Source organism: Dermacentor andersoni, chromosome 1 (genome assembly GCF_023375885.2).
Source record: "Dermacentor andersoni chromosome 1, qqDerAnde1_hic_scaffold, whole genome shotgun sequence".
NCBI lineage: Eukaryota > Metazoa > Arthropoda > Arachnida > Ixodida > Ixodidae > Dermacentor > Dermacentor andersoni.
In genome coordinates this window covers 283,756,694-283,778,484 of record NC_092814.1, presented here as the reverse complement: position 1 = coordinate 283,778,484, position 21,791 = coordinate 283,756,694, and the positions used below count along the sequence as shown (strand labels likewise).

At 47.8% G+C, this 21,791-nt stretch overlaps 2 protein-coding genes across 2 annotated transcripts in view; one reads left to right on the top strand and one right to left on the bottom strand.

Annotated features, from left to right (window-relative positions):
• LOC126547728 (membrane metallo-endopeptidase-like 1) overlaps positions 1–1,537 on the top strand; it is a 36,929-nt gene extending 35,392 nt beyond the window's left edge. The window contains exon 4 of the mRNA XM_050195689.3: positions 955–1,537. Within this exon, the coding sequence (XP_050051646.2) occupies positions 955–1,197 (243 nt within the window). The 3' untranslated portion in view covers positions 1,198–1,537. The remainder of the gene's footprint in view (positions 1–954) is intronic.
• Positions 1,538–4,746: 3,209 nt separating this feature from the next.
• LOC126547737 (uncharacterized) lies at positions 4,747–7,213 on the bottom strand. Its single transcript, XM_050195707.3, has one exon. The coding sequence runs from the start codon at positions 5,778–5,780 to the stop codon at positions 5,199–5,201; it is 582 nt and encodes a 193-aa protein (XP_050051664.1). The 5' UTR covers positions 5,781–7,213; the 3' UTR covers positions 4,747–5,198.
• Between the last annotated feature and the right edge of the window lie 14,578 nt (positions 7,214–21,791).

Sequence of the window (21,791 nt, the reverse complement as noted above, 5' to 3'; positions counted from 1 at the left end):
ACCGCTGGGCATATTTCGTAACCACAGCGATAGACACACTTTGCGGAACAGAGGAAAGGGACCTGGTGAGTTGGCCGGCCTTCTCGAGCTCTAGCATAGTTTAAAAAATGAATGTGGCAAAATAATATATGCCAATCCAAATTAATCAGCGCGGTGATACTTGCGCGACACGCCATGGTGGCCTGCCACCAGCACAACGAGCACATCAGAGACGTCTAAGGGACGTTTCTACGGTACAAGGGCACATCGCCCCCCCCCCCCCCTCCCCTCCAAAATAAAAACGAAAATAAGCTTGCGAATAGGGGCATCATAACATCCAGCACTACGACGCTTGTTGATCTTGTTCAGGATGACGTCAGCGTTTCATTCAGCGTTTATTTCTGATAAAATTAGTTGAGGTTACGTTTATTTGCATTACAATGGCGGGCGTAATCAGGCAAACATTGATAGCATTTAATTAGAGGGTGCCTGACTACTCTGTTGAGATTACGTACGACAATGACAAGAAACAACACAAACAACACGCCAGTCTACATTGCGGCTATATTATAAAGGTGGAACGGCAACGTGGTAGACAATATGGAGAACATACAAATCCCGCATATATTACTGCACAATAATATTAAATAGCGGTCTTCCTTCACGCACGTGGATAACCGTCATTGGAGACTATTTCAGCAACTAACTGCAAGTACTGCATATGTCATACGCAAGGGTGTACATGGCCTGGTGGCCAGTAAATGTGACGTAATATTGCGAGCAGCTTCAGCCATAGCATGCGAACGGACGATGACACAGAGACAGTTTGCTCAATCCTTGTGTCGTGACTTTTGCGTCAGTGCAGCAGTGCAGGAATAGAATTGCTGTCATTGTGTGAGTCAACTTGGTCAGTTTCCCCGCTCAACCCGAAAGTACGTAGCCCACGCATTGAGCCAGTACGTCCGCCCCCCGCAGGAGGTGCGGCGCTCTCCGGCACACGCGGCTCGCTTCCGGCAGGAGAGGGACCACTTCGGCATGGCGCCCGAGCAGCTCTTCTTCGTGGGCATCTGCATGAACTGGCGTCAACGAAGGCACGAGCCGCGTGGCCTCGCCGAGCTCGTGTGTCGCTTCTCCATGCGCTCGCTGCACGGCTTCAACGAAGTCTTCAGCTGCCCCAAGACGACGGCGCTCGCTGCCCTCGAGAAATGCCCGATCTGAGTTTATCCTTCGGCGTTTCCCTGCCAGGCAGAAAGAAAGAATTCAAACGGCGGCATTTGAAAGAAAAGAAAATGGCAAGGTCGTCCCCCCAGTGAAGTTGCGCTCTTGTTGCGGTCTAAAGCTGCGTGTGCGCTTTCTGTCGCGATAATGTTGTGCAGCGCAGTCTTGAAGCAAAAGTCAGTTTTTAGCTACGATCGAATCCGCTAAATTGAGCGCATCTCATCAACGATAATGCGACTGGCCGACGCCAGCTAAGCGACCGAGGTCCTCGGTGCTCGCTTCCGTGGCGTCATACTAGGGCACCGACAACCCTCACGTGTGAGGGCGTTTTTGTTGAGGGCCGGATGCTTGCAACTCCAGACCGCTCCTGTTCACGTAGCGACGCAAGGGCAACGACATGTGCCGAGCGGCGCATAGCTCTGCTCAGAGCGCGCACCTAGGTTTTTGTCCTCCTAACCGGCGTCAATTACACAAATGACGACCGGCTGCGCTGTGACTCGGCGATTGGGCCACCAGTGCCGGTAAAATTTTCGCATAACTCGTTGCGCCATCTGTGGTAGCGTGGCTAAACTCGCGTTATGGCGCGAAGGTCCAAGTGGCGACGAACGACGCGAACGACCTGAGCGTCACACCTGTATTTTTTTCTTCTCGGAAATCGGAATTTCTTTGCCCATGTTGGATGGCATAGGTAGATGACCCGCAAAGAAATTTCGCCAACCGAATTGCAACGTCTTCAACCAGTAGTGGAAAATGCAAATGTACCAGCTAAACTAGGAATATTTCGTGCTAGCCTAATTTAAAATTACGTAATCATTACAAAAAAGCTTATCGAAAGCTTCCATTTCCCTTAGGATATAGTTTGTGTACGTCCGAATCGTAACATTTTGTCCGTCGAATTTAGAAAGGCACACAAACGTCCAGAGCAGTCTACATGCAGTGCTCCTCGTCTATAGCTCTATGAACATTTCATTAGCCTGAATGTTCTGTACCGTCCCTAATGTGTGGTTTCGCTTGCGGCGGGTTTTACTAATAGCAGATAAAGGTTTTGGTCCAAACATTCTTGAAAGAGTTGCCACATTGTCAATGCGATAAAGCTATCCTGAAACCTTACGCCAACTTGTAGCCCATAATGTGGATGCTCCCGTGTGTTCTGGTATGTGCGATGCGAAGCCGAATTCCATTTCGAAGACGTGCAGACGCGCACGTTCGGTATGGCGGACGCCGTATGATAACTGCAGAGGATAGTCTGCAAAACCTCACCATCAGCGTGTTAGGGCGACTGCACGCAGTTTTGCCCCCTCCACCCCCTTCTTTTTTTCTTTTTTTCGCGGTGCTCTACTGCAAGCATGCCGCATTTCAATATATCTCCGTAAAGTTATGGACTGGCGTTACGTTAGGGACAGGTGTTAGTTGGTGTTATAGAAGAAATTAATAACAATGAACGTTACAGCAGAAACAGGGCTTTATCGATGAAGAGCAGACGACGGCAGTCGGTGTTACCAGCATCTACTATCCTACTTCTGTGCTTCGTGCACGTCTCGTTTTTCGTTATAACGACCGGGGTTATGAACACACTGTCACTCAATTCACTCAAATTTCATAGTCTTCATAGATCAATGTACCTATATATTTTATTTTCTTCAATTAGACGTGTGGTGAACAAAATCCAAGCCCTATTTATGAACAGTTATTCATAAAACATCTACGATGAAGTGCGCAGCAAGAGCCTTATAAATGCACATGTCTTAGAGGTGGCGCGTCTGGGCTGCTCTTTGTCTATAGATGTTTTGTTTTCAGAACTGTGCGGAAATTCAGTGGCCTGTTACATGGTTCAGTAACACCACAGATTTTTTTATGTGTTTTCTTCTCGAAGTGTGCAAAAACAGTCCGAAGATGACCGATGTGACAAATATGCCACTTTGTGTTCCCATAAATATTGTTATAAGTATAAATTAAAGAACAGGATCAAGTGTTGTGTTGTATGTTTTCGAGTACAGTTGTGCAACGATTCGATACCGCATTTTGAGTACCGCACTAACTAAAGACCAAAATGAAAAATGCACACGCACCAATGCGTGTGTGTCTCTTTGTCACTTGCTTTGTAGGCTGCATTCACCCGTTATACTAAATTAACCAACCCAAATTTCGACGTCCGGCAAAGATGAAGAGTGTCCTAGTTCGCTTTTTACAGCGTACACACGCTCGTAGAGCAGCATCGCCGAAAACAAAATAAGGGCAAAAGAGTGTAAAGACACTGTGTGACCATGCACTGTAGGGACGAACAAGGAGACGCGGCTATGACAACGAACGTTTCATTGTACTAATGAGTGTTGAATATATCAGTCGTAAAAGTACCGAAAGGAATACCGAGCTCAAGTAGCATGAATGTGTAATGCTCGCACGTGTGGGTTTGTCGAACTACCCACGTTTTTCAATTTATTTTTGTCTGAGACAATTTCGGGGAGTACCGCAATAAAATTCTGCCCTCAATTCGTCTCGTCATCCCATCAAGAAGTGCGAGACAGGAGCCAGACTTGCAAAGATTTCCGTTGGTAAGGTCTCTCTGACTAAGTCAATAGGCATTTTGTAAAAGGGCTCACACCGGGTCTCAGTTTTCCACTCACTGTTCTGACATATTTATTGGCTCAGCTAGAGGAAGCATTTTTTTATGATAGAACATTCTTTCTTTTGTTCAGACGCAAGTTGCTTGCAGTTTTGTTATGCCACCCACCAACTAGCAGCATTTGAATAGCAGTGAATAGCGCGCAGAGGACGGGACAGTAACATTCAGACACACACGAACAGTACGAGCGCTCGTACTGTTCGTGTGTGTCTGAATTTTGCTGCCCCGTCCTCTGCGCGCTGTTCATTGCTATTCATCGCATGCACCAACAAGCCCAAAAAGCTACGCTGCTGAATAGCAGCATTTGCATGAAATTTCATTCAGCATCATCTGATAGGCTAGCTTATACGAACGCTTGGTTACATTCGTGCCAATCTTCGCAGTTTCATTCTGCATCCTCTTTAACCGTTAATGGCCTGACTCTGCGGTGTTTTGAATAGGCGGTAGGGCGTGGGATTAAGTTTTATGTCGGTGTCGGAGAAGTTATACTGGTGTAATGTTTGGTGACTAGGGCCACAATTTAGAAGCATGACTACGTCAATTGAAATACCATATGATTGCCAGTAATTCTTGCTTTTGTAACCATGGCGTAGACTTTTCTTCTAGGTGGAATGCCTAAAACCGCTACCTCGTCTTACTTGCTCATTATGAAAATCGTAAGAAATAAACCAATTCTCGACGTATATGAAGTGAAATAAAATTTCTAAAGCTTGGCGTCTTCGTGCACATGTTCTGGACCAAACCCCCAAGTATTGAACTGCTCTGGGCGTTATAGACTGCTAGAATCGTGAAGTATGAAGTCAATAAAGGATGTCTAAAACTTAACGATGTCTTCCGTGTTTTTCATACCCAGTTCTCAAAATATTCAAATTCTGTCGGCGTTGAAGACCACCAGAATCGCTTGCGACCTAAGTCAAAGACCGCAGGAACAACTCATGGCATCTGCTGAATAGGCGGTAAAGGAAGAAGTCACTCATGAGCTCTGATTGTCTGACTGCTCGTGGACAATCATTTAGTGCATTTAAGCAAGCCTTGTATTGTAAGAATGAACTTTAATGGGCACAAACTGTAAGAAATACACGGTAAAAACATAACAGAGCTTCTTGGTCACAAACTAACAAATACATGGTAAAAACAAAGCTTCTTGGCTACATGGAGTCCACACTAACAAATGTCATTGAAGTTGCCCTCATTAACCTAACCGTTGCGGTTGCCGAGCTCTGCACGTCAGAAGCACTTACATACTTGGGCTTGTGCACTCTGGTTAACGGAATGGACATCTCTTCATGGCGACCAAACATAAAAAAGAAAAAAAAAAGGTGGTGACTGAAGTCTGGACAGCCTCGGGTGCTTGGGTGAAGCCACTTCCGCTTCGGCGTCACTCCTCGTTCTCTCCTTCTTCCTTCGCGTTGATCTCGTACTCCTTGAGTAGCTCGGTGAACAAGCTGCGCTGCTGCTCTCGGGTGGCCTCGAAGATTTTCTCGTACTTGGCCTTGGACAGGGCCAACACGTTATGGAGATCTTCGGGAGACAGGGCCTTCTCGAGTTTCTCGTGGAGTAGCTCCAGAAGGCGCGACACCTGCACCTTGCGCATACGGTTGTAGTCCAGGTCGGCCAGCATGAGCTTGTAACTGCACTTGTCCAGGATGCGGACGATGTGGCGAGTGTTTTTGATATCGCGGCACTCGACGCGGTAGTCTGGCGGTACGACCCGCGTGGCGCGGCAGCGTGCCAGGAACGCCGCCTTGTTGGCGTAGGCCGCCAGGTCGAAGATGGCTCGGAAGTATCGGCTCACGAGCTCCATGGGCCGGCGGCCGTAGGCCTTCCGCAGGTGCCGCTTCAAAGACGATGGGCTCAGCTGCTGCTGAGAGTCGACGGAGATATCACTGCCCTCCGTCTTCGAGGTCTCGATCGGCTCCAGGGTATCTCCGCAACCTCCCTTGGCCAGGACATCCGCCATGGTGACTGCTGACGACCTGCTCGCTGCTAAAAATCTGAGGGATCTGATCGAACGCCCAGCACGCAGCTCGAGCCAGCTCCTGCTGTGCCACCGGCATCGATGCTAATGCTGCTGCCGCGATTGACTATGACGACGGCGAAGACGTTTGTCGCGCGACAAACTGCATCCAGAAAAAAAAAAAAAAAAGCACCAGACGCGACTCCACGCGAGCACCCTAACCATGTCCCTGTGTTGGTTGCTTGTGACAGTATCTGAGCGTGCGCTGCAATAAAATGTGCTGTAATAGAACTGCCTGAGACACAAAATGAAGTTTCAGCTGCGCGTGCTTCTTTTGTTCAAAAATTACGAAGCTCGCTACATAAAGGGATTAATAAGCTTTCATATTTCCTAATGTCGTAGTGTTGCAACTTGCAACGCTACGCAGTTGAAGAACAGTTGAAAAAGCAAGTTGAAGAAACCATGCGGACCCAACGCAATGTTAAAACCCCACTGACGTGAAGCTTGTTAGCTTCGTGCCAGTAGCGAATGACTCGTCACCTGTAGCTCTTAGCTCTGTGCCGCGAAGGCGACGTATGATACTTGTCGGCAGAAGGATGTTGATGAAAGGTGCGTGCGTAGAGAAGTACGACACACATCTAAATATATGTAAGGCTTCCGTGCCCATTGGGAGGTAGTGGTACAAACCCATTCTGCGAGATTGCCCAAGAATGAGCACATACCCAGTGGGCTATGATTCTGGGATATCAAATGTGAGAAAATCAAAGAAGCCGTTGAATATCATGTACTGTTCCATTGAGCGGCGCGTGCGATACCCATTAGCCGATATTATACGTGCAGGTTTTATGTCGTTATGTATTTTCTGGCAAAGATATGTTGCAGCGCGTAAGAAAAATGAAAAGAGGTGCAGAGACAAAAGGACGACATAAAAGGTAGAACATTGGCCAACCCTCTGCCTTGAATTTATTCTCTGATTACGTATAACAGAAGTGCGCTCATTGTCACTAGTTTATGGGCGAAAATTTCGCGCTATATAAGCGAGCGCATCCGGTGGCACATACCCAACTGACCAGAATACGGGTAGCCTAAATATAAAAATAAAATAAAGAGGAGCAATTCAATAGCATGCGTGGTTTCACAAAGAAGTCTGTGGGCGTTAGAGCTACATATAGCTGGCATTGTACACGTATACGTGTACATGCTTTCTGTCGGGATTTATTAAGGCGAAAGGGTTTCTAGGCTCATGATGAAGTTTGTGTCAGCAGAGCTGACCGCCGGAGTGTCCGCCGAAGCGTCATCACGCCATATGAGGACATATAAAAGACAGATTAAAGAATGAAAAAGGATTGATAGTGATAGTTAGTGAATGATAACCTTATAATAGAGATTGGCAGAGATTAATAATGACTAGTAATGACTAATAATGACTACTAATGACTACGAAATGACGAATATGTCTAACAACGGCTTGAAATGACCACAATTGATTACAAATGACTATAATGCTTAGTAGTGAGCAGTAATGACTAATAATGACTGAAATGACTTCTAATGACTTGTAATCACTATGAAATGACCGATATGTCTAACGACAACTTTTAACGACAATTAATTAGAAATGACAAAATGCTTACTAATGACCAGTAATGACTAATAATTACTGAAATTAGATGCAATAACTACTAATGACTACGCTATGACGAACATGCCTAACGATGGCTTGTAATGACCATAATTTCTACAAATGACTAAGAACGCTTAGTAGTGAGCAGTAATGGCTAAAAGAAAGAAGGGAAATTGAAGAGGCAAAGAGAAAGAGGCGAATGATAACAGGAGGAAGAGTAGGCTTTTGCCGTTCACCTCTTAAGAGAGATCTTAAGAGACCCTGTAATATTTGTCTGATTGCGCAGAGCAAAGGGCCTCTTACTGGCACTAACTTGTCGGTAAATATTCAGGGTTATACGGTGGCGTGAAAGAATAAGACGTCATCGGCTGCGGGTAGACATAAATCCCTCTCATGGATATGAGCCAGCCATGTCTTGAGACCACAACGACAACAACCTAGCCTCGCAAATGAATGCTCCGCCCGGGCGTATCCTTTTAACACTTGTAATGCTGGCGCCGTGAGACGACTAAGTTCATTGCACTCCACTAAAGAACGTCCAAGTATATAAGGGAGTGAGCCATACTAGCAGGAGTGAGGCATTAGACTTAAAGCAGAGGTTGCATGCCTACGCTACGTAAAGGCCATACCGCAGCCGTTGAACCGCCCATGACTGCCGCACGTTGCACCTTCGAGTAATCTTTAGGGTGTCATTCACTCAGAAGCTCGGGATCGCTGAGGACCTTAGCAGGAGATGGCTATGGTAACAGTTCGAGACCGGGGTCGAGTGCTTCGACAAGCGCTAAACACGCAGAAGCATGTGGCAAGGACTGCTCTACGAATTCTCGACTACAGCAGAGCTATAGCTGATCCCCGTTAACCAGCCGAGCGGGAAGACAATGTGAGGAAGCCAGCCGTGGCTACTTGTCATTCTCCGAAAACAAATGGAGAGGTGAGGACGCCACTGCTCTCTTCTGACATGATACTCTCACTCACTTTGTTCATTGCACGCACAGAGGTACTAACATTCCGAAGGGACAGAGCCCAGAAAAGAAATGGAAATAAAAAGAGGGCATGCTTCGGGGCTGTACGCTCACTTGTTACTTCCGTAGACAGCTTACGCGCGCACACCTCCCAGCGTTCGGGGTCGCTTCCTCTCGCTCTCTTGCCGCAACACAGGCTCCGCCGGCAGGACGCTTTCCGGATTGCACACGCGTTGCTTTCACTCGATAGAGACCGGCTGGGAAAGTACGGAGGCTGTTTGCCATTCAAGGCAACGTACGTTTCGCTCCTCCCTCGCGCGTTTTTGTTTTTGATTCGAACCCTTTCTCTCGCGCTTGAGCGTTCTGGCCGCCGGCGTCGTCGGCAGTGGCTGAGAGCCAGATCGTTCCAGTCACCCGCCGGCAAACGTGCCGGCAATCTGCCGGGATCAAGGCGAAGTGCTCAGACCAAGGCGGTCGAGTTGACCAACGCCGACGTTCTCGCAAATGGACGCGCGGACTAACGCAAAGTTCCGTCGGACACAGAGCTCGGAAAGGACACTGTGCCCTGAGCCGGCAACTGTCGTCCACACCTTTCTCGGAGCGTGTATGAATATGGATTCATAACATCGTGGACATCACAGCCATCATCACCTCCGTCGCACAGGCAATAGCGGTAAGGAAAATGTGGAGCGCACGCGGAGCAGGGTTCATTCGCCCCACTCTGCAGCAGCCACGTGAGGGTGCGCGCATACGCGTGCGTATGTTAATGGTGCGTATGTGTGGCACGTGAGAGTTACTGCTCCTTGATCGTCAAGTCACATGATGACGCTATTGACTTCATCGAGCATTCGCTTTCTAACGTGTCTGCGCCGAAGTATCCGTATCGGCGCTGGCTCCGACAATGACAAGTAACGTTTAGGAGCATACCATGTTGGGCGAGTTGGTGCATAGCTGTTGGAAGCGCTGTGGCGGAAAGTAAAAACTCACCAGGAAAAATGAAGGAGACAGGAAAAGTGCCATTCAATTTTTTTTTCTTGTGCGTTTCTACCTTGCGCCACAGTACCTCGAAGGACAAACGTGCGGTGGCATCTTTCTTTCATCAGAATGCACCCAGCGCAACAAAGCATGAAATTCGTAGGAGCCAGTGGGCCAATACACTTCGTGTGGTTCTGTTGGGGATGTCCTCGCAATAAAATGCTTAGGTTGGATTTTTCGCGGAATGTAGGAGCCTGGTGTACCTTGTATATATGATCACATTGAAAGGTCAAGGAGCTTGCTACACCAGCTGTCGAGACCTTGAGGCACATCGCCAGCAAAGGCCATTAATGCAAATGTGGCGATTGCTTGCTTGTCGGCGCAGGTCGCCGTTCTAAGCTTTGGCGTTGCGCAATCGATGTACACTTATCTGTTTTCTATTTTATCACGTCTTATCGTTTCTAATCCGCGGAGTGGAAATGCTTATCAGGACCTCTATTTACGTCCCTTGGGGGCTTTCCAAGAAACTGTTTCACTTCGTGGCTTGATATGCAGTTACATCTGTGATACGAGCTCCCCCCATTGTAATGTAAACCGAACGGTTCACCTCAATAGAAAAAAAGAAAACAGGTGGTGGGGGTATCTGTTATGGCTCTTCGCTGCCTGTGAATAGAAAAGCCATTTTATCCGTGTTACTGCATGTGCATGTGTAGTATAGTCTGTTTTGCATCTCACCGCCTCGCGTACTTCCACACATTAATCCTGTAGTTCATGGCTGTCCGTCTAACCATTGCCCGAGCGACTGAAAAACATGCATTGACGTTTTTTTTTTTTTATTATTTTGCTAGACACACTATGGTTGAATCATACTTTCCCACCTTCTGACTTTCTTTTTATTTCGGAACAATAAGAAGCACGTTTTGCCGTGTAAAGTCACGCAGGCAATATTGAGAAAGCGTCACATAAGTTATTCGGTGGGTTCATTTTGAGTGTGCCGTTGGTGTTGAAGTGAGCTTCACTGAAATAATCATCCAACAAACATTGCACTGTTTTTGTGAGATATTTGGGTCGTTTCCCTTTCGTTCTTAGAAGTTGTATTCTACACGTGTCTGCATATGTCTAATTGGTGCGATCCACCTAGTAAGGAAACCTGCAGCATACCCGTAGTTCAGGAGCTCGTGTGGCGCGGTAAATATACGTCTGCCTGCCCGAAGCTCCGACTAACGCACTTTAAGAGCGCAATTTCGTCAATATTTGCAAAGTTTCTCGTTCCACTATTTTCTCAGGCTACTTTTCTAGAAGCTAAGGAAACGGAAGTCGCAACATTCGGAGGAGTGGAGGGCGTGAATCGCATTCCGGAATTCATATGAACGCATGAGCTGGAGGCAGACACACCGGCTGCCGCACCCCTGTTGTCGGCATCCGACCCTTCGCCTCCTCGGCGACCAACTCATTTCGTCTTCCTCTGTACATTTAAAATCACTGGCACTGCCTGAGGTACGAGTAATATGCCTCGGCACAAGATATAGTCAGGTCTTATACGGTTGAATATGACATTCGTCCTTTATTGTAGCGTTCGTCCTTTATTATACCTTTCAGGGAAAATGTTTAGCATTATTTGAGAAAATATCATCGAATTCAGTTTGGGCGATAAGAGCAGAGTTGCTGAATATATCTGTCTCACAGAGGTGAAACTGTAGTGGGTCTAACAGAGCTTTCAGAATGACAACTTGAGAGAATCGTAAACAAAACCACTGGTATTTAAAAAATAAGTTCCAGTCATTAGTGAAAACGTACTGAGATCTCCTGTGTGGGCATGTATATATCTTTAGAAAGCTTTGTAATGATCGGATATGGGACCGAACACGCGTCATCAGTTTGTCTTTTCACTTTGTCTTTTCCATAAATACATGGAGAAAACCCACTACAACAGCTTTCGATTTGGTGGGCGCCAGTGCATTCGTGCCTTGTGTCTTCTTTTGCCACTTGTATGCCGATGAGGCGCTTAATATGACTGCTTTTAGCTTCCTAATTTTGTCCAGGGCCGGGTTTGTTTTTATTTTTTGCTAGTTCCGGTGGAATTGCGCTTCTATGTGACGCTATGGGGTAAGTACACATCCGATCCTCTATTTGTGAGCTCGAGGCCTAAGCTTCCCCCGGGAGCCTGCTTGGAGGGGGTGGGTCGAGATCTCCTGATCTCGTGTTTCCACGTCATTTTCGCGCTACGTACCGTGTCGGCAAGAATGATTATTGGTCTGACGAAAGCATAATAGTTATCACGAGACTGTATATTCTAGAACCGCGTGAACATGCGATATTTTCGTAGTTGCTATGGTATGGTGTCTCATGCTCAGCTCTGTCGCTTGGGTTAGTTTGTGCGCTTATTTCTTATACAGTATTCTTTTGTTTCGCCTCTGTCAAACAGTCATAGTTCCAACTCGTGGATCTAACACTTTCGGCCTTGTTCTGGTTTCAAATCTGGATATAATTCAACCAGTTCAGTACATAAAAGGGCCTAGTGACCACAACCTGATTATGTTCGACGTTTCCGTCATGGTTCGCAACCACTAACTTCTGACAAAATTTATACGCGACTACAACAAAGACAATTTGACAGAAATAGACGCTGAACTTTAAATTTTCTATCACTTCTCCCTATCGGCATATTCTAGGTCCGCCATACCTAGCTCTCGTGCCATAAAATATCAAACATTCAATGTTCTAGGTCTGTAGATCAAAACTAGTTACTATACAAGCAGAAAATTCTTGATCTTATAGAAGCTCATGTACTACTAATTCGCATAAACGGAAACGTCAGCAGGCCCAGGTTCTGTGATGACGTCAGAAGATTATCGAAAAGAAAGAAGCGTCTATTCCGGGACGCTAAACGAATAAATTCTAAGGATAAATGGGAGAAATACTTGGAGTGCTTTCACCAATATAGGATTCGAATAAAGAGTTCAAAAAGAAAATTCTATCATGAGCATCCATTGAACGTACCCCTTCACAGTGACGCTAAAAATTCTGAAACATACTTTCACCGAAAAACAGCGCACAAACCAACATACCTCTAATAATCCTGATGGATCCCCTGTTCCTCCTGAATACCAATCCGATGTTATGAACTCCTACGTCAGTCCTGTTTTTACTTGGGAATCCCCCTTCCCCCTACCTCTCTATCAGATTACAGTTTTGTCCAAATGGATCCTGTACTATTTACCGCTGATGGAATTATGAAACTTATAGACGAGCTCAAAGTAGCCAGTGCACCAGGTCCCGACTACATTCCATCAAAGGTACTTAAGAGTACTAAACTGGTTTCCAGCAAAAGTCTACAATTTGTTTTTATGCAGTCAATTTCTCATAGTTCTATTCTTAAGGACTGGAAAATCAGTAATGTTGTTCCTGATTTCAAGTATGGTAATGGTTCTGACGCGTCAGACTACCGCCCTATATCGCCTGCATCGTTGCAAGCTCTTAGAGCACATTATATATTCAAATGTTGCATCCCACCTCAATAAAAACTCATTTTTATTTTCTAAACAACATGGTTTCCGGCAAGGTCCGCCCTGTGATACGCAACTGTTTGAACTTAGAATTGATCTTCATCTCAATATGGATTTTCTTTTCAGACAGAAGTGAGCTACCTCAATTTCGATAAAGCTTTCGACCGCGTAGCCCATATTCGTTTAATGTCAAAGCATTCTCGACTTCACCTTGACCCTCTAATACGATCATGGAGTGAGTGCTTTTTGACTAATCATTTACAGCTCCCTGTTATTGATAATCAGGAGTCTAAAACTTGCGACGCAATGCCAGGTGTTTCTCAAGGTTCGTTTCTCGGTCCTCTCTTGTTATTGATATTTATTAATGATCTCCAAAATGATATCTTCTCTTCTACCGACTTTTTGCAAATGACTGCGTCCTTTATCGAAGAATTGCTTCCCGCAGTGTTCAATTTAAGCTTCAGGAAAATTTGCATAAAATTGAGAATTGGTGTACTTCATGGCAAATGTCTTTAAATGTCTCTAAATGTAAATTTATGCAGGTTTCTCGTAAAAGACTTAACGCTCTTTCCCCTTAACTCCGTTACTATCGAGCAGGTTGATTGACATCGCCATCTTGAAGTAACAATGACGAGCAACTTATCTTGGTCAGACCATATACTTAAGCTCGCTGCCGATACTCCCAAGTCCCTCGGCTTCATCGGAACATTCCTCGATCTCTCTCCCCATTCCATTCGTCTGCTAGCCTACGAAACCTATATCAGCACAAGACTCCAGTATGACTCCGCCACCTGAAGCCTCCATCAAGCTTATTTAACCAACGCGTTTGAAGCAATTCAAAATCGAGTTTCACGGTTTATCACTTCTCTATGTCATAAGAATATTAGTATTACCAACGTCAAATCATCCCTTAGTCTTCCATATTTGTCAATGCGCTGCAGGTTCAGTCGCATTTTTCTTTTCCTCAATATACACTATAATTTTCCGGATATTCATGGTGCTCTCCTGCTTTCTCTTAATCGTACTACCTGCCGTCTTTTCAATTCCCGTAGTTTACAGCGACTTCCAAATCCTTTAACCAATCCTTTCTACGAAACACTATTGAAGATTGGAACAAACTTCCTGAGTCTATTGTCACTGAGTCAAAATTCAAAGATAGTCTAAAAGCCATTCTCATTGTCTAACTGTCTTGTGCGTCTTGTTTTTTATTTATCGATACATTTTCTGGGCATGTGTTATGATACATTATCTTTTATTTCAAGGTTTCTTATGTATGATTTTCTTTCTGCCATCAGTCCTTGACTATGTTCTATCTTTTCAGTGCATTTTATTATCCTTACACTTACGTTGTTTTTGTTATATCACGCACTGTATAATGTTTCATGCTGCCTCCATCCCCTTGTGTAATGCCCCTTTTGGTTATTTAAGGAAAGATAAATTAGTATTATGATGAAGATGATGTGTGACCACTGTATTGTGATCTACAATAGTTGCATCTTCGTATCTTTTCTTGATGGTATGTACATACCAGTGATGTTGGCGTGCCCTGGAACAAAGACAGTCCCCGAAAGTGTACCTAGGGAAGTGAAGTTTAACAGTAACCAGCCTGAAAACTATTAACGATTGTTGATAGACAATAGTACATATTATAATACGCTTTTGCAGTATCTGCATGAAACGAATCCCCGTGCTTATATATGTGTGATTTGATCCCGATATTATTCCGGGGGGAAACTCAGGGAAATAAAAAGAAAGGCCGCTCATTAATGACCTTGATTACCTCCATGCTGTCATATAGATATTCACTTTGGATTGTGTAATTACCCGGATTTTAAAGGCCTTCTACTGCTTTCTGGACAGCTTTAAGTTGAATTAGCATTGCCGTTTTATGCCAGTGCAGTGAGTGTCGCATGATCCTGCGTGTTGACATGATAATATGCTGTTGCGGTGCGGCATATCCGATGCTGCAGCTGTCTTTGCGCAGGATGTCTACTAAATACGCGTTCCTCTGTGTCCACCAGCTTTTTACGTGCTTTTTCTGTTCTGTCCGTTCAGCGTTAATTTTCTTGTCCACGAGAGCGTGATAGCTGAGACTTGTTCATGATGACTCTGACCTATATCCGTCCTCGTGCCCGCGGCCTGTCCTTGGCTTCCGTGCATGCGGGAGACCCTGTACATTGCGCCTATTGGAGACTGGTGAACTGGTTTCCTGAGTGCTAAAAACAAAAATAAACTGCGGTGTCTAACTTCACGAAACTGCACAGCGGGTTGCGAGTAACGCTGTAGGGGAGGGCCTCGGATTAATTTTGACCACATGGGGTCCTGTACACGTGCACCTAAATCTAAGAAGGCCTACACGAGCGTTGTTGCATTTTGCCCCATCGAGATGCAGCCGCCGTGGCCGCGAGTCGCACTAGCGACCTCGCGCTCAGCAGCAGAATGTCAGCCACCGCGGCGGATGTTTCTTGCCGAATTCTCAGAGGGCGCTTTCCATTGGTGAGAGTTGAGCGTAGCTTTGTAGCTCTTCATTTCTTGTGTGTTGCGGAGGCCTGTAATTTCTCGGACGGCGACGTTATACACGATTTTCAGCTGTAATATTCTCTTACGCTCTTTGGCGAGGATGTAATCAGAAATCCCCTACAATATTTAAGATGGTAGCGTCACCTCAGTAAGTCTTGCTGAAGTTTCGATTCGTGCACCTTTGTTTCTGTGCGCTATGCGCTTGGTAAGTCATAGATTAGGTTTCCATTGCTGCCGTAGTTGTAGTCATGTGGGCGGGTTTTCTTTTCTTTGATAACATTGGCCAGGGCCGTGATGTGCCTAGCATTCTCTGACCACGCAACTGTAGCGACAGCTGTGCGCTTTTGGAACGGCCCCGTATACGGGAAAATCGTGCCTTCTCCGCGGACGTACCCAATCCAGTGTGCTTGAGGGCGGTATCAGTTACATGCAGGGCTGTCAGCACAATTCTTTTTTCCTCGCTTCTTTACGTATGGTTAATGTGTTGTCCATAACGTAATGGTTGTCGGCATTGGTGGTGAACCAGACTTCGTGCATTCTGCTCTGTTTCCAAGAAGACGCGAGTTCTATGTCGAACAGGATTAGGGGTATTCGAAATGTCTTTGATACCCCGATTAACCCTGATCCTGTTCTTGCGCCACCTGCTTTCTTGGTTGTCGGGCCAAACTTCAGTTAGTATGTGCGGTCCTCGAAGAAATCTTTAACGATGGTTGGTGATCTCGTTGCCCATCCATAACGTCTAATTATCTTAATGATGGTATTGTGCGCGTCAGACACGACGCTCATTAGATAGATATCTTTAAGTTCACAACCAATAAAATATCTGGCCTTGTCCATTTTGTGCTTCTGTTCATCGTGTTAAGAAGTAAGAACGAGCTGCATTGTGTGCTAAGTTGTTTCTTGAACACTGTTCGGAAAGGATGAAAAAAAAATATTGTTGACATTCCAGATCGTCATCTCTTCCACCAGTTTGCATACAATTCAGACAAGTGAAAGCTGCCGTAGGTTGATTAGTTGGTTCGATCTTATGTGTTCAGTATCGATATTACTCTCGAGTGTTTCCATTCTCTGGTATGTCTTTTCTGCCCAATGTTCCAGGTCCAGGTGTCTGAGAGGCCCGGTAGTCGGCCACTCATATGCAGGGACGCTGCCTTCTTACCTTCCTTTCTGCCGATACGCTTACGTAACGGCTCTATTATCACGATCAGGGAAAACCAGCCAATGATGGCTTTAGCTTCAGTTACACCCCAGTGTATACTGAGACGCAATGGTCAGCGAATGATTACGAGAAAGTGGAATTCAAGAAAATGTGAACATGCGTGTTGCGAGGCCTCTTGAAGGGGACCAGGCTGCACCACAGGCCGAATCAATTACGTCACTATCTGCCAAATCGCGGTCCAGGCAAACTATGTGTGTAAATGGTTTCCCTCGTTACACTCCCCTACTCCCATCCCACCAGTGCTGACGGCCGTTCAGGCGCCATCAAACTGCTCTTGACAGTTATGGTGCGATCGGCAGTGATTTCCTTCCTTTTCTTTATATTATTATTTATTTTAATAAGCAACAACCGATTACTGCTCTTTGCTGTGCCTAATAAAGAAAGGGAGATTTCATCCACCAGTGCACTTTATGCAGTGCCCCGGCTACTTCCTCACAGCAAACGGACATCAGACGATGCACCATTTGAATGAGAAATTGCTGAAACCACGCTTATGTGGCTACCAGGATGGCAACGCCGAGATACCACACGAGGAGAGGCCTTCGCTCACCCCTCCATTTGTGAACAGAGAAGCCATTTCGAGCGGGCCAGCAACGACTGCTAGAGACATACGGACTTAGCGTTCCTCGAGATCAGATAAGGCAGTGATTATTCTTTCTTCTATCCTGTTCCTCTGTCATCCGTCACACTGAACAGCCATTTCTGGCGATACGGTGGCGTGCAAACGAATGTCGAAGAGTTTAAAAATGCAGTTGAAAAGAAAATGAATCAGTGTTACCCCCGTCCATTTTATTTGAGAGAGAGAGAGAGAATCAACTTTTGAACTGAGCGCTTAGTGACGGTTGGTGCGCGCTGGCACCAGATGGGGTGGAACCTTATTCTCAAGTCCCATATGCGTCCAGCAGTTCCTGGCCCCTAGCCGCCAGCGCGAGCTGGGTCGGTAGGTCGGGGCTGGACAACAAGGTCTCCCATCGCTCGGGGGGGTTGGGGCTGGGGAGGGTGGGGGGTAGGGATGGTGGGGGGTTCTTGAGCTTAGTGCACTCTGCAATGATGTGTGCTAGAGTGCCTTTTGACTGTCTGCAAAAAGGGCATAAAGTGTCATGCTCTGTTGGGAACGTCTTGTGCAAGAGCACGGGATGCGCTAGCGACCCCGCTTGCGTGCGTCGCAAGATCGTTTGCTGCTGTCGGCTGAGTTGCGGATGCGGACGGGGAAGCCTACATCTGCCGCTTCTGTACATTTGCGTGATTTCTTTGTAGCTTGTCACGGGGTGCGGTAGCTCTGGCTCGTCCTCGGCCCGGATTGACAGTTCTCGGGCATAGTGGTCGGCGAGTGCGTTGCCTTCCACTTGCGAGTGAGCCGGGACCCACACGAGCTCAACGGCCCGTCCCGGTGATTTGCATTTGGTGAGGATCGCTAGTGCCGCGGGAGAGATGTTCCCCTTGCGGTAGCTTGCGTAGGTGGTCTGGGAGTCTGTGACCACGGTCCTCACTCCCGGTTGTGCGAGTGCGAGGGCCACGGCCACTTCTTCTGCTTCGGCTATATTCGTCGTCCGTATCGACGCGCCTGTGACCAGTTTATCGATGGTGGTGACGACCGCCGTTGCTCTGGTTCCGTGCTTGGGAAGCGAGGCGTCCGCGTAGAGAACCTCTGGGTCCTTTTCCAGCTGTCGAGCCATTGCCTTGGCCCGCGCAGAGCGTCTCTCGTCGTTCCTCCCCGGCTGCATGTTCCGGGGGAGAGGCTTGGTCTTAATAATGTCTCTCCACGTTGTGGGGAGTGGCTCCGTTGTCGGTTGCTGTTCAATTTGCCATCCTATCTTGCGTAGGACGGCCCGACCGTGCTCTGTCCGGCTCAGCCTTACTCTCTGGTGGGATAGGTGTGCTTCCACCAGCTCTTCCACCGTGTTGTGGGCACCCATTTCCAGCAGCTTCTGCGTTGACGAGTAGACTGGGATGCCCATCGCGAGTTTCACTGCTTTCCTTATCGTCGTGTTCAGCGTCTCGCGGTTCACCTTCGCAAGCTGGAGGTACGGGGCGGAGTACGTTACGCGTGACACGACGAATGCCTGCACCAGGCGCAGTGCGTCTTCTTCTTTGATTCCTCTGTTCCGGTTGGTGACTCTCCGGATCATGCTCAGGACTTGCTCCGATGTGGTCTTGATTTTGTTGACGGCTGCGTGCGCCTTGCCGTCGCTGCGCAACAGAAGGCCCAGTATCCGGATCTGCTGCGTTGGTTTGATCACTGTGCCGTCGATGGTGATGATTATGTTTGGCGGCGGCTCTTTCTTCGGTCTTCCGGGCTGTACCATGAGCAGCTCCGATTTCTGTGGAGCGCAGCTCAGGCCGCAGGTCGTGGCATACTCATGGACGGTCGTTGCCGCTCTCTGCAAGGCTTCCTCCGCCCAGGCGTCGGACCCCGCGCGGTTCGTCCACACCGTTATATCGTCGGCATAGAACGCGTGGTCCACGCCCTCGATCTGATTGAGTAGTTCGGGCAGGGGCAGGAGCGCTAGGTTGAAAAGCAGAGGCGACAGGACAGACCCCTGTGGGGTACCCCTGTCTCCGAGCTCCACAGGCTCTGACCGTTCATTTCCTATCCGGATAGTTGCTGTTCTATTGGTTAGGAAATCTTTAATATAGCCGTAGGTCTTGCGGCCACAACCAGTCTTGCGCAGGTTCTCGAGCATGCTGGCGTGGGACACGTTGTCGAAGGCCCCTTTCAGGTCCAAAGCCAGTATACCCCGGGGCGCGTGCCTCGTTGCTCTTTTAATCACTAATTCGTGTAATTGGATCAGGACGTCTTGGGTGCTCAGGTGCTGTTGGAAACCATACATGGTCGCTGGCATCTGATTTGTCTCGTCCAGGTGTGCTTGAAGTCTTCTGAGAACCATGCGTTCCATGACCTTGCCCACACAGGACGTGAGCGAGATAGGGCGCATGTTCTCGATCGTCAGAGGTTTACCGGGTTTAGGTATGAACCGTACCTCGGCCTCTTTCCATTCTGCGGGCAACCTCGAGCTTTCCCAGGTTCTGTTGATGTGACCCAGGAGCCCGTGTGCCGCCGCATCACTCATGTTATTGAGCAGCTTGTATGTAATGGCGTCCGTTCCGGGTGCGCTCGTCTTATTACTCTCGTCTATGGCTGTTAATAGTTCCGTGATGGTGAACGGTTCATCCAATGCCGGATTTTCCGGTCCCCCGTACTCGTCCGGTATCGGAAACCGCCCTCTCTCCGTCTTGAGATAGATCGCCTTGAGGTCTTCAATGAGCCTTTGGCCGTTGCCATCGTAAGCGTTCAGAACTTTGGTGAGGTTGCGGTTGGTAGCGGTCTTGCTGCTCAACGGGTCGATCAGGTGTCTGAGCAGGCACCAGGTCTTGCGCGCCGAGAGCTTTCCCTGCAGCCCGTCGCACGTACTCATCCAGTTCTCTCGGCACAGCTTGGTTGCGTATTCAGCGATCTGTTTGTTGAGGAGCGCGATGCGTTTGACGAGCTTCTTGTTTCGTCGTTGACGCTTCCATCTTCGCGTGAGCGAGTGCCGCGCCTCCCACATGTGTGCTAGTTTGGCGTCGACGAAGGGCGTCTGCATCGTTGTTACAACTTCTTGAGTAAATCTGTCGAGCGCGATCTTTTGTTCTCGCGCCCATTCTGCGTACGTTTGATGTCTGCCCTCCTCCTCGTTTTCTCCGCAGGTCTCGTTTTCTTCGTCCGTGTGCTTGCGCATTCGGTCCCAGTCGGTGATCCGGGCTTTGCCGAGGGCTGCCCGGTACCTTGGTCCCTTGATCGTTACACTTATGATGCTGTGGTCGGAGCCCAGGTCTACGTCTTCGTTCCGCCAGGCCACTTCTAGGGAGCCCGCCATCCACGACAGGTCCGGGGTGGTGTCCCTGTTGACGCTGTTTCCCTTTCGGGTGACGACGCCCGGTTCATTAAGGAGCGCCATTCCTTGGTCCTCCATTGCCTGTGCTAGAGCCTTGCCTCGTTTAGATTGGTATTTGTAACCCCATGTAGTGTGAGGGGCGTTGAAGTCGCCTAGGACCAGGAGCGGCCTGTTCCCCGCCAACCTCTTCGCCTGGCTTACTGTTGTTTCGAAGTCGTACTGCCTTTGTGACGGTCTGCAGTATGCGCTCATTACAAACAGGTTTCCGGCACTGCCAATAGTCCTTGTGTGAACCTCGACCAGCGTGTGTTCGCAGCCCTTTTGCGCCGTGAGGTGCTGGGTGGCTGCTATGTTGGTGCGCACCAGTAACGCCGTCCCGCCTTCCGTCGGATCCGTGTAGGTCACGTAACCCGGGAGTCTGGGTCTGCCGTGTGTCTCTTGTAACGCGATCAGATCCGGTTTCTGGTCGAGCCCATCTATGTGAAGTTGTAACTCGGCTTCCTTGGTGCGGATGCCCCTGCAATTCCATTGGTAAATGATCGTTGTTTCCCCCCCGCGGATTTGCTTTCTACTGTTCGGCGTCTGCGCCATCTTCCTTTAACGTTTTGATGCGACCGCGCCTGTACGCGATCGATTCCTTGACTTTATTGGCGCGTTCATTCCTTAGCGCTGCGAACTTGTTCTTCACGGTTATTGTCGCTGTCTTCGCCGCCAGTCGTTCGTGCTTGATTGACAGGATCTTTATTTGACCCTCGAAGGCCTCTAACCTGGCATTCATATTGCCGAGATTCTCGTTAATTTGATTGATGGCTGCGAGTATCGCTGCCAGTTTGCGGCAGCGATACGAAATGCGGCATATATTGCTCTTACCACGTCCGTCCTGGGTCAAGGCGGCGGTAACTTACTATCGTATGGGCGCCAACACGCGTGGTTTTACGACCGCTTTTCTTGAGGGATGTTCACACGTGAACATACTATATGGCAGATGCGCAATTTTTTGTAGACCTATGGGGGACTTATCATCATCATTATCATCAGCCTGGTTACGCCCACTGCAGGGCAAAGGCCTCTCCCATACTTCTCCAACAACCCCGGTCATGTACTAATTGTGGCCATGTCGTCCCTGCAAACTTCTTAATCTCATCCGCCCACCTAACCTTCTGCCTTCCCCTGCTACGCTTTCCGTCCCTTGGAATCCAGTCCGTAACCCATTACATGTCCTGCCCATGCCCATTTCTTTTTCTTGATTTCAACTAAGATATCATTAACTCGAGTTTGTTTCCTCACCCAATCTGCTCTTTTCTTATCCCTTAACGTTACACCTATCATTCTT